Below are 11898 nucleotides of genomic sequence, written 5' to 3'. Positions count from 1 at the left end.
ATATTGTGAGTAAATTGTGAATTTGTTGAAAAATTTGAACTAATTTCAAACAAACATCCATTTCAGAAACCACTTTGTCCAACTCAGGCCAGTCACAGCTGACCGAGGGTGAAGGTCTGATCTGTTCACCATTCTGGAATCAACAAGGCATTCTCACACAAAGAATTGTAACTTGAGTTGTATGTCATCTTTAAACATTTGCCATAAACTCTGATTATTGTCCGTGAAAATCCCAGTAGACCAGAAATATTTCGAGCAGCTGGTCTAACCACAACAACCAGACGATATCTGAAATCCAAGAAATCACCTTTCTTCTTCATTTGTTATCAGTTTCAACTAAAGTGGCTTCTTGATAATACAATGAGTCACTGTCATGTTTGTGTTATGTGCGTTTTGCGTAAAGTGGAACTTGAACAGGTATAGAAAATGAAGCCAGATTCATAAATATGAGCATCTGGCAATGTTGAAGACAGTTAGTTTTATTTACCTCTTTATTTAACCCAAGCAAAGACAAACCTGGAGCCTTTTATCGTACTTAATTTAGCCTGTAGGTGCAGTTTGTTGTACGCGTGTCGCGATGTTGACATTTCCCACGGCCGTGAACGCAGCTGCGCTCTGTCCCGTTGGAGGACAGTCCGTGTGAAGTCGGGAGGGGAAGCGCAGCCTTCATAAAACTCTCAGGATTTAACACTCTGCCATTTTGAACAAAACCGACCGGCAGCGGACTCCAGACGCGTCTCTCACTCGCAAGCCATGACCTGAAGCCCTGGCGAACTTGCAGCCGTGAAGTTGTGAGTATTTTCTGCGGTTCGCAGCCGCTGCCTGTTTTGCGAAGACAGCTGAGATAGTTCAGGTCACGTTAGGGGAAAAAAAAAGAAGAACTCTTTTAGGGTTGATTCTTCCTGAGTGTTGGACTTCGGTGTGTGTCTTTCGGGGTTGGACTCCTCACTGAAGCGTGGGCAAGAGTTGCGGGAGCTGGAGGGAAAGTAGCGCGGAGTGTGTGACAACTTTTACGCGGACTTCATGCATCAAAACAATGGCGCGCGGGGGTGATCCCGGGAGTGGGCCTCTCAGTCCGGGACACGGGCCCGGCTCTGTTGTGGATGACAGCACGCCGCTGCTGTTTTCTCTCCGCTCACCCAAGTTGCCATGGACGATGGGAAGAGAGGGAGAGATGTGCGTGTGTGCTGTTTACCGGCGGCGCAGCACAGCGCAACACTGCGACGCTGTCAACAACCAGAGGGACGCAGGTTACACAGCAGAGCTGAGGAGAACAGAGAAGTGCTCTCGATGATAAGAAAAAAATGCTATTGTCGACAGAAAGACTCGCGTAGAAGTATATAATGGGCAAAAAATGGATCCGTTCAAGGATTAGGGAAATTTCATCCATGTGGAAGATCGATAGCTTGCGCAAGTATAAACCTGCGCCATCGAGAGATTGCAACCACGAATCCATTATTTGTGCAGCGCAGGCAGTGGATCTGGCACATCGGCGCTTTACATTTGCATTGTCTGTTGCAAGCATTGGTTTCAGTTTACTTTTACTTCAAGTCTATTTGTCAGACAGATGATAAAGAAATGACTGCAGTAGTTTGAAAATGCAGATCGAAGTGTTTAAATAGTTCAGATCGTGACTCTACTCGCTCACATATAGCAAGCATGCAAAGGAACGTTACTTGTTTATTCCTCCTCCTCACCCTAAACATTTCAGGAAGGACGTTGAACCTCAAGTTGATCCCAATGCTGAGTGAGCACATTAGATAGCAGCCATGAGTGTGTGTGTGAGTGAGTGTGTGTGATACTGATGTGGTAAAATGTGCCTTGTGATCCACAGATCCATCCAGCTTCTTTTCCATTTTATCCAATTCAGGATTGTGAAAAGTTGGAACTGATCTCAGTGGACTCCAGTAGACAGAACACACCTCAAATAAGTCACCAGTCCATCATGACTCACTCACAGGAAGTTCAGATTGGTATCAGGAGAGCAACCGATCCCACCTTCATAAGAGTGAAGGCCAGGACCATTTGCCAGCTTGTCACAGAGCTGATATTTGAACAGGATCCTTTAGCTGTGAGCCAAGAACACTAACCACTGCACCAGCTGTCGTCTCAACAAGAGCAACACATACATTTCTCTCGTGGTGCATCCTATTCTTTCTCGAATTGTTGCCGGAATTATTTTTATTCCATTAAGAATACACTTAAAATCAATTAAAGAAAAAGAAATAAATGAAGATGACAGTTTCGAAAAGAATATGTAAATGTAGTTACTCTGCTGACTTCACATCTTCTTCTTCATTTCGGATGCCCGTTGCACTGTTTCAAAGCATTGCCAAGCCTTTCCAGAGAATTCATTTTAAATGGTAGACAATCATTATTGTTATTATTTTACCACCAACATTGTCATGTATGGTCATAGTAGTCACATACAGCATGCTTAAGTATTTAGTGCCACTTTTAAAGGTAAAGGATGCATTTCATGTGCATAAGATGTGTGATTATAAATAGTGTTAATAAAATTACTCCATAATGTACTCCCTTTAAAAAAAACCTTTTTAATAACAAAACAAGAGCCTAATCCATAAGTGGGTTGCTCTCTGATAAACAACCAAAAAATGGTGCATAACCTTGAAAACCCAGAAATTGGGTTAAAATAATGGCTGGATAACCCAGCAAATGGCGTACTCTTTATAAAATGACCCAAACATTTCACTCAACACTAGCAGCTCATGAATTGGGTTACCAAAATAACCCAAAATAACCCAGCATTTTTTAGTGTGTATCTTTCTGGTATGAGGTAAGAGCACAAACCACTGCCGCACAGAGGTACGCACAGTGCTTGACACGACGTAGAGGGACATATTTGGAAAAATATAGATAAAACTAAAACAAAACTGAAATTGTCACTGAGTTTTGATCACTTTTAAAATCCTGGTTTGCTTTGCAAAGGGAAAAAACCGTACACATTTCAGAAGTTACCATTTTAAGGGCAGTATTTCCTCTTCAGTTTTAATTGCCTCATTCCCACATACCTCAGACAGACACGAATCATTACATCTTGGAGAACGTTCAAGCAGAAATATCTCCAAGTACTTCCTTTTCAAATACAGGAATCTTATTTCAGATGTATGGGGGCGGAGCAACAATCAGAAGTGTTTCTCCTGCATTGCGACATCAAAGATGCTGCTTGAAATAGTGTTTCTTTTAATGCGCTTGGATTAAGATCACTTTTTGTGTTCATGTAATTTCCACGATCCTATCAGGTAATGAATCTGTCATCATCTGTCACCACTGTCATAGAAAAAAAGTTTGGGTGTTTTGGAAAAGAAGTGGTAAATGGTCAAACTGCTAGATTATAATATTAAAATAATAATATTTTCCTGATGGTGTAATTATGAGAGTGTGTGATTGTTTTGTCTTGAGATGGACTGGTGAGCTGTCCACAGTGCACCATGCCCTCACTCACAGTGAGCTGGCATCACTGCATTGTGTTCAAAGCTCTTGTCTCAATATTCAGCCTGAGGCTAATGCAGTACACAACATGGTTGCAGCTGTAAATTTGTATTTAATCTACAATACTGATTGGTTTTGGTTCAGACCACTGCAATAAAAACCCTCCGGGACATATGAAGGATTGAACACCAGTTTTTCTACTGGAATTAGTCACTAATTCGAACTCATGGAAATCATGCCATCGGAGGTTATATTGATTCATTCAGCATGCGAGGACACAAGAACTGCAACGCCCAAACTTTCTCTTCTGCTTTCGTTCGATGGGCGGACACGGTTCAATTTTCAGCGTTGCCACTGGAAATGGGTCATCAGATGTTTGGCTCTGTACTAGATTACACTGTCATTGTGGTGGCAGCAGCAGCAGTCTGTCATCAAGTCAAATGAGATAGTGTCCAGTTTGTTTGTTTCTAAGGAAGACTGTGGTGTGAGCGTGAGCAGGAAATATCCTGAGGATCCAAGCGGGAACTCGTGTGTTTTCGTCAGGAAGCATCTGTGTGCTCCAGTCAAAGTTCAAACCCGTTTTATTCCTGGACCACAGAAGTTTTCCCTCAGTCATCGTTTGTCGGTGGAAAGCCCGTCACAGCGTCACTGGATCACGTTGCGGCGAGGCAGTTTGGTTGCACTTCTCCTTCAGTGGATTCCAAGTTCTCAGGATCTTGGGTGCAGTTTCACATGACACGTGAATTACTCTTTGCGCCATTTGAGCCGACGTAGTTTTCTCATGCAGCTTTGAGGACTCTCATATCACAAGTCTTGGGTCTGAACGACCGCTTTCAGAGCAGCTCTTTTCCAGCTTTTCATGACTCAGTGGCACCCAGTAGTTGTGGTTACATGACTTAACACTTTTCTTCGCCTGCTCAAGGTTCAGCAAGTGTAGTAACTGAAATAAATATAGTAATAACGAGTAATGATATATTCGAGTTACAGCATTGGATTACGTACGCTTAACTGCAGGGCTGCAGTGAGTTTGGAGGCAAACTTGCTTGGGCCGAGCAACATTTACAGTTTTCATGACTCTTTAACTTTTCCACTTAGGAAGATTTCTTTTCCCCAATTTTGACCCCAAATAATGATATAAAAATTAGGAATGTGGCTAAAATGAATTCCTCTGGCTTGTTTTATAAATCCTAGTGCAGTACTAAATTAATGTCATAAGGCTGTCTCCTTCCAAATGTGCCTCCTTTCTCTGCCTTTTGGGACATTTGACAGTGAAAAATAACCATGGACCCATGAAACCATGTCCTGTAAATATGGCGTGTTTTTGCAGTGTGGAATTAACGATATCAAGATAATATTTGTTGTTAGTTCACACGACTGGAAAAGGCTGGTATTTCCTGTGTGCAGAGCTGCCTGTCCCAGAGGAATGCCAGGAATGCATCCTTTTGTCCTCCGTAGATTCAGCAGTGTCTCGTTCCTCTTGCACTGCCTGCTGGCTACAGAACCCGGGAGGGGAGCGCAGACTGGCAAAGAGCCTGAAAGACTGTCAGCAAGCCCCCGTGGAGACCCCCACCACCTCTCCAAATCAAAACTGATGGGCTCCATAAGACCGAAAGGGTCCGTGCCCATATTAGAAAACATCCTTTCATTAATATGATGTACTCCAGTGTTTTCCCTGAGAAACTGTCAACCCGTTATTCTGGAGCAGAGCCCCCTCTTCCCTGTTTATTTATAGCAACAGGAACTTTCCACTGGATGTCTCCTCCATACGAGCCCTGGCTGTGATTTTGAAGGGCGGAGGGAGGCTGTAATTGAGGCTTTTTTGCCCCCTTTTCATGGGTACGTGTAGTTTTAGTATAAGTGGCTTCTCTGTGCCTCTGGGCGTCACTGAGCTCCGAGCTGTCAGCTCATCAAAGGGCGGATTGTGACGGAGTGGTGGCAAAGTGAACTCTTAAGATTATATGAAGATTACAATGTTTAACTCCCAGATCACAACTGTGCTTTTCAGAAATATTTCCTCACTTTATCGGGATATGAGTCCCATGTTGAAAAACATTTCTTTACATTTAATATGGGAGAAGATGAAACATAAATCTTGGAGAAGATATTTAGCTGGCTCTGCAGCTTCACGTTGTACCTGGTTCTCAGTTTAATTCATGCTGTTTAATGAGGCTGGATCTTCGCTGCCATGCCCAACTTTTCTCACACGCATTTTTGGAGCAGGGTTGCTATTAAATATTTAGATTATGCTCATTTGAAAGCACAGAGTGTCTAAAGTACAGCATTTACATCGCAGAAACCTTTGAACTCCCACAACTCTGAAGTTTCAGCTTTATCTTTCTTAAATACTCCTATGGTCCAGCAGGAAATCTGAAAAAAGTTTTCCAATGCTTTGAAAAACTTTTGGAGTTTTTTTTTCTTTCCTTTTCTTTTCTTTTTTTTTTAACTAATGTTTTCTTTTCAGAGTTTGAATGGGGAAAATAAATTCCACATCTCAATATTAAATTATGAAAAGGATGCCAGTGTTGTTTTTTTTTTCTTCCTGTTTTCAGTGTTTTCTTCCACGTATCAGGATATCGCCAGATCAGTAGAAGGCTGCGGTCTTCGATTAGCTTCCAGGACTGCAAATCTAAATAAAGAGGAGGAAACAATAAAGCTGCTGGCATTTTATTAACTTCCCACATGTGACGGACATGTGCCTCGAGTTACACATGGCAGTCAGCGACAAATCACTGTTGGCTAACAGATCAAAGACAAGTGTGCGATTATTAAAGATTTTCCTGGAGGCTTTTGCCACCGTAGCTTTGTTTCTTTGATACATTGCAGTGAAAGATTATCTGCAGTACTCCGATGGAAAGCTCTCACGACTTTTCCACTCATAAATGTCTGCATGAGGGATTGTCTAAAAGCAGCAAAGATAAATAATAGCATCCACACTGTGTGGTGTCACTTCAGGAAGACGCCTGCATAATGCTTACTTCGGCTTCTGTCAACTGAGCTTCATTTATCTGTAGCGTTAACGGTGGTGAGCTTGTTTCGGGTTTACAAGGTCAGATGCTCATTAAGCTTTAATGGACTACCTTAAGGAAACATGTTTTATTTACACACTTTCTTTTTCTCGTAAACAGAACCAGTTCAGTTTTTCATCCTTTCACACAAGACGTATTGCGGATGATTTTTGAGAATTTTTTTGTGAATAAATGGATTTTAATGTACTTTTTTTTTTTTGTGTGTGTGTTTTCTGACATAGGAAACTTGTTGGACCAACAAAGGAGGAGCTGCTGCTTGAACCGCTCGCCGGGCCTCTTCAGCCATGTGCTCCACAAAACATTCGAACTGGGTCACGTTTGAAGACGACAACACACCGCTCTCATCACCTCAGAAGCCCCTGCCGTCCCCGGGACATATCAAAGCGTCCGTACCGCGTCCCAATGGTCTTAAATTAGGTCTTCCTCCAATCAGAGACACCTCCTGGAGCCTCAGTAGTTCGCTGGAATCCCCTCAAAGCCACTCGAGTCTTAGTGGAAGTTCCTGTGTACCGTGTAACACGCCTTTTTGCACTCCTGTGAGTGGGGTTCCTAGCGGCGCATCCCCATTTCACCCGAGCACGTGGGAAAAAAATGACTTCTTTCAGAGGTTGTCAAGCACACCGACTACATCTGTTTCCTCTCCTGCGTCAGAAGCCGCCACTCAGACCTCAGAGGGACCAAGCCCTTTCCCATCTTTCCAGGGAAACTCAGGACACTTTAACCCCTTCTGGGCTGGATCTCGATGCAGCGCAGAGGCAGACAGCTCATCCTCTGACTCAGATACTGACAACAGCCTACCCCGTTTCTTTATTCGGACCAAAGATGGCAGTGAGCCTCCTCGTGACCAACTTCAGAACTCCCTCTCCTTCGTCTGCGACAAAGTGGAAGGCCTAAGAGCTGACGAAGGCCACGAAAGAGAGTCGGATGCAGACGGGGAGCGACGGCTGAGCTGCAAAAGTGAGGTGTTGAGTGAGAGCCCGTCTCAGTTCGTTCCTAGAGGTCTGTTCCGCAGCCAAAAAAGAGACGGCTGGTCTGTCATGGTCAGGATTCCTGAGAAAAAGAACCGCATGTCCTCTCGACAGTGGGGACCGATCTATCTCCGCTTGTTGCCGGGAGGAGTGCTGCAGATGTACTACGAGAAAGGGCTGGAGAAGCCGTATAAGGAGTTCCAGCTCCTCCCTCAGTGCAGGCTCTCAGATCTCAAACTGGAAAGCTACAGCGAACCCCGCAAAGTCCTCACGGTCAAGGTGGAACATTTCTCCTACACAGAAAAGAAGCGCTTCCACCCGAAGCTGGAGGTGAGTCACGACGCGGAGATAGAGCAGCTGCTCAAGTTCGGCTCCACGGCACACGATGAAATGGAGGACCTGGTGGTCTCCATGGAAGAGGAGATCTTCAAGCTGCCCGTGCCCCACCAGCAGAGACGGCATTACGAGGAGCAGGAGCTGTCGCTGCAGATCACCGATCACATCTGGATACAGCTGGATAAGTTTGGAGAAGTCCTGGAGCGGACAGCTTTCACACAGGTTCACTGTCTTGCTTTTCTGAACGGACCCGGGGAATGCTTCCTCGCCCTCAACGATCTTGGCTTGCTGCAGTTTGACTCCAGTTACGGGTCTGAGGATGGCGGTGAGCTTTGGATGGAGATTGCCGACTGCCATTTCCACAAGTGCGTGAGCGAGAGCGAGTTTCATCGGTCCCGGCTGATCAAGTTCTCGCCTCCCGATGCGTACAGGGCCGAGCTGATGCGGTACAAAACGACCGTCTTGGGCTGCACAGAAATGCCCTTCTCCATCAAAGCCGTGGTCACAGTTCAGGGTGCCTATGTGGAGCTGCAGGCTTTTCTCAACATGTCGGCCACTTTCCTCTCTTCCATGAGGGTGTCCGACGCTCAGCCGCTGTGTGAGAACGTGGTGATCCGCGTGCCGGTGCCAGGCGCCTGGGTCAAAGTCACGCAGACGGTGGCGTTACTGCGACAGAGGTCACTGAAGGCCCGGATGAACAGAAATGCCTGCTTGGGCGCCGTCAGCGCTGCAGATTCACAGCCCGTCATGCAGGTGTCAATCGGCACTGTGAAGTACGAGAATGTATATTCAGCCATCATGTGGAGGATCGACAGGCTACCGGCGAAGAATTCGGGTAACGCTTTCACCCATATTTATGCAGTTTAACACACCATTTTGTCATTAGCTTCCCACTCTTTGTTGTCAGTAACTCTAACTGCAGATCACCTGTTTTCTCTTTTGCAGCGGTGGATCATCCCCATTCATTTTCTTGCAAACTGGAACTGGGATCTGATCAGGAGATCCCTAGTGACTGGTACCCTTTTGTCACCATGGAGTGTGAAATCATGGGCGCAGTCGTGTCACAGACCAGAATCAAATCCCTGGGCACCGTGAACGATATTCAGCCGCAGAAACACGTGACTAGCTGGACCCGGTATCACTGTCAGGTGCGGCTCTTTGTTGAACTACAGTCTCTCATATACAGAATGCATTCAAAGCGGTTTCAAAGTCATTGTAGTTCCCTTCAGCTTCATCTTAGTGAATCTGAGCCAGTAAAAAGAAATATACGAATTAAAACTTTTCCCTTAGTTTTACTGAAAAGACGAATGATTTCTTTCTGTAAATGTTCAAATCCATTTTTTCAAACAAAGCCCATCATGAACAATCTGAAGTCTTTTAGCTGAAATAGGTCTGAAATCCTATCTTCCACAGTGCTTCCCTCCAGACTGCTGCTGGCTGAAGCCTCTCGCCTCTGTAACTGAATGATTTATGTGGCCTGCATGTTTTCACAGAGTGCCTGTTTTCACAAAGTCATACTCACAGTATTGCTCTCATGCAAATGTTGCTAGCAGTAAGGTAGCTTGTATTCGTTGCTCCTTTTCTACATATTGTGTTTCGGCTACAGACATATAAACAGTGCAATCTCCTGAGAACATATTAGGAGCAGCTGCTATATTTTTTTTGGAGTCAATGTCTTCTTTATCATTTTGACACATTGCTGGCAGGATTATGTCCTGGTTTTGAGAACTTGACTTATAATGTGATTTTGGATGTTGAGTGGTGTTGGGTCAGTGTTGTTAGTTTGTCTCAATGAATCAGGGGATTTTTTTCCCCACAGTGATGATGTTGCATTGTTGAGACGAGGTGCTACTTGACGTATGGATAGTTCATTACACCCGATGGACTGACGACCCGTCCAGGGTGCATCCTACTTTCAACCTGAGTCAGCTTGATTTGATTTTATGCTATGTCTGCTTGGCTTTATCCAACTTGGGATCAATGGGCGCTACAGCAGATCCCAGCTATGACTATGGGTGAAAGCAGGGTACAGTTAATGAGTCCATCACAGGGCAAACAGTCACACACACACACACAGTTAGAGATGATGGACTCACTGAAAAACCTCTGCATGTTTACATTTTTATCTAATCTGGGTAATTGAGGTATGATGGATTATGATGCATGTCTGGCTTGTAAAACTGAGAAGAGACTCTTTGCACCATCTTGTGTAAGAAAGTGGAATCACATGAAATGTCCTTTTGGCCATGTTGGGTTTTCTTGCTAGCACACATCTTGACTTTTGACTCTGACTGGTTCCCTAAACTCAATCTAGAATATTCCAGCAGGTGAAGAAAACACCAGCAGGTTTGGTCGAAATAACCTGTTCTTGTTCTTTTCAGGTGGAGGTAGAGAAGAAGTGGATTGAAACGGAGTCACAGAAGCAGTCTGGATGTATGACGCAGTGATGGATGGAGATTCTCTGAAGAGGACGTCACGCCTTTTGATCCAAGACATTTACTCGAAGGTGAAAAGGGACAACAGAAGAACAAAAACACGGGTGATGAGGGGCTTTCTGCTTTTATCTGGTGTCACATTCGTCTAACTATGCATCATTTCAGATTACTTCTCATGGAAGCTAACTCATTTTTGTACTTTTTAACTGAGTGAATTTGTAGACCCAATAATTAAATATATTTTTCTGCCTAGCACTTTACATTTAAAAGATGAAATAAATATGAAATTACAGTTTGTATGGGTAATGTATATGAACTTGTATTTGCTTTGTCTGCACTGTCCACAATGACTACAAGCCTTAATGGATGCACGCCAAATGGGACGTTTAAGATAAACAACATAAGTAGTGTCCATTCTTCTTTATAGTACAGAAATCAGCACAGGACGCTTCAGTTAACACTCTGTTCTTTCTCCTTTATTTTTTTTATACGCAGTAAATTCTGAGGAGTAATTACGTTTGGGGGTTTTTGTTTCTGAGGTGTCTTGTTCTTTTTCATATTTATCTGAAAGTGTCAAAAATAAGTGGACTTGCAAAGTAAAATTGCAGTTTGAAACAAACCCAGCAGCATTACAGCTACCTAGCATGATCCACTGACGGTTCAGTTTATTTTTGGATTTTATACACAAACTCATGAGTTCTGACATTTATAATGCAGCATTAGTTTCTGATATTTAAGGATGGTGCTTCTTTGTCATCAATACATTACTTATGTTGTTTATTTTAATCTGACCGTTGACCTTATACCAAGGGTGTATTTAGTGGGATTGTAAATTTATTTAAACAATTCAGATCTTTATTATACGACCTCGCTTTGGGCTGTGAGTAGTGTGGATCTTAAGAAAATGAGATTGGTGGAGGTTTATAGTCTGCGAATTATGAGGTACCTGGCTTTAGCTGGATATTATGTACAAGTTGAGTAAAGTTTTGATCAAAGCTGAATGACTCCTGTTCCTTTTTTACAGTTACCCATCAAACGGGAAAAGTCTCACTCTTTGACACAATAAACAAACACTGAGATTATATCTATTAAGACGTCAAATAAACAAGCAGTGCTAACCACTGCACCACTGTGTGGCTGTAAAATACTGAACCCAACTTCAGTTTGAACTCTGCAGACAGTCGGCATGCACATGGTAGGACACGTGCAACAGAGCCAGTGTTTTATATTGCAATATTTTTCGTACTGGCTCCAGTGGTGACGAGTTATTTTCAGCTGAAACCACAACCTGGGATCTATTCAGTCCACACGTAGCAGACGTACAGTGCACCCTGGAAAGTAATGCTTTTATTACTGTTTCTATTAATATTGAGCCAGATCTGTGTTTTAGTGCGGGTTTGTTTTAATCTTCTGAGGCTTTTGATTACATAATGTGGATCTTATTTCTTAAAGGCAAAAATGCACAAGGAAAAGGTTCCTCAACTCCAAATGAGTGTTTTCACCTATTTCAACTTAATGTCATGAGTTAAAAATACAAAACCGCATTAAAGAGCAGAGATTCGACTGTCAAGCTTTAATTGGAATTCCTCTCTGGCTCTGAAGTAAGTATAGTCTATTAAAACAGACATAAGACACATAATGTGGGGTTGGCTATATGACAATAAAGACTCCATCCTCTTA

General features: G+C 43.4%; 1 protein-coding gene across 1 annotated transcript; it reads left to right on the top strand.

The window, feature by feature from the left end:
- The first annotated feature begins 634 nt into the window (after positions 1-634).
- Positions 635-11198, top strand: ston1 (stonin 1). Its single transcript, XM_030107212.1, has 4 exons — positions 635-791; positions 6701-8618; positions 8729-8931; positions 10165-11198. Exons 2-4 carry the CDS (start codon positions 6764-6766, stop codon positions 10228-10230), a joined length of 2124 nt encoding a protein of 707 aa, XP_029963072.1. The 5' UTR covers positions 635-791; positions 6701-6763; the 3' UTR covers positions 10231-11198.
- Positions 11199-11898: the final 700 nt, after the last annotated feature.

Source organism: Salarias fasciatus, chromosome 13 (genome assembly GCF_902148845.1).
Source record: "Salarias fasciatus chromosome 13, fSalaFa1.1, whole genome shotgun sequence".
Lineage (NCBI taxonomy): Eukaryota > Metazoa > Chordata > Actinopteri > Blenniiformes > Blenniidae > Salarias > Salarias fasciatus.
This window is presented reverse-complemented; position numbering and strand designations above follow the sequence as displayed.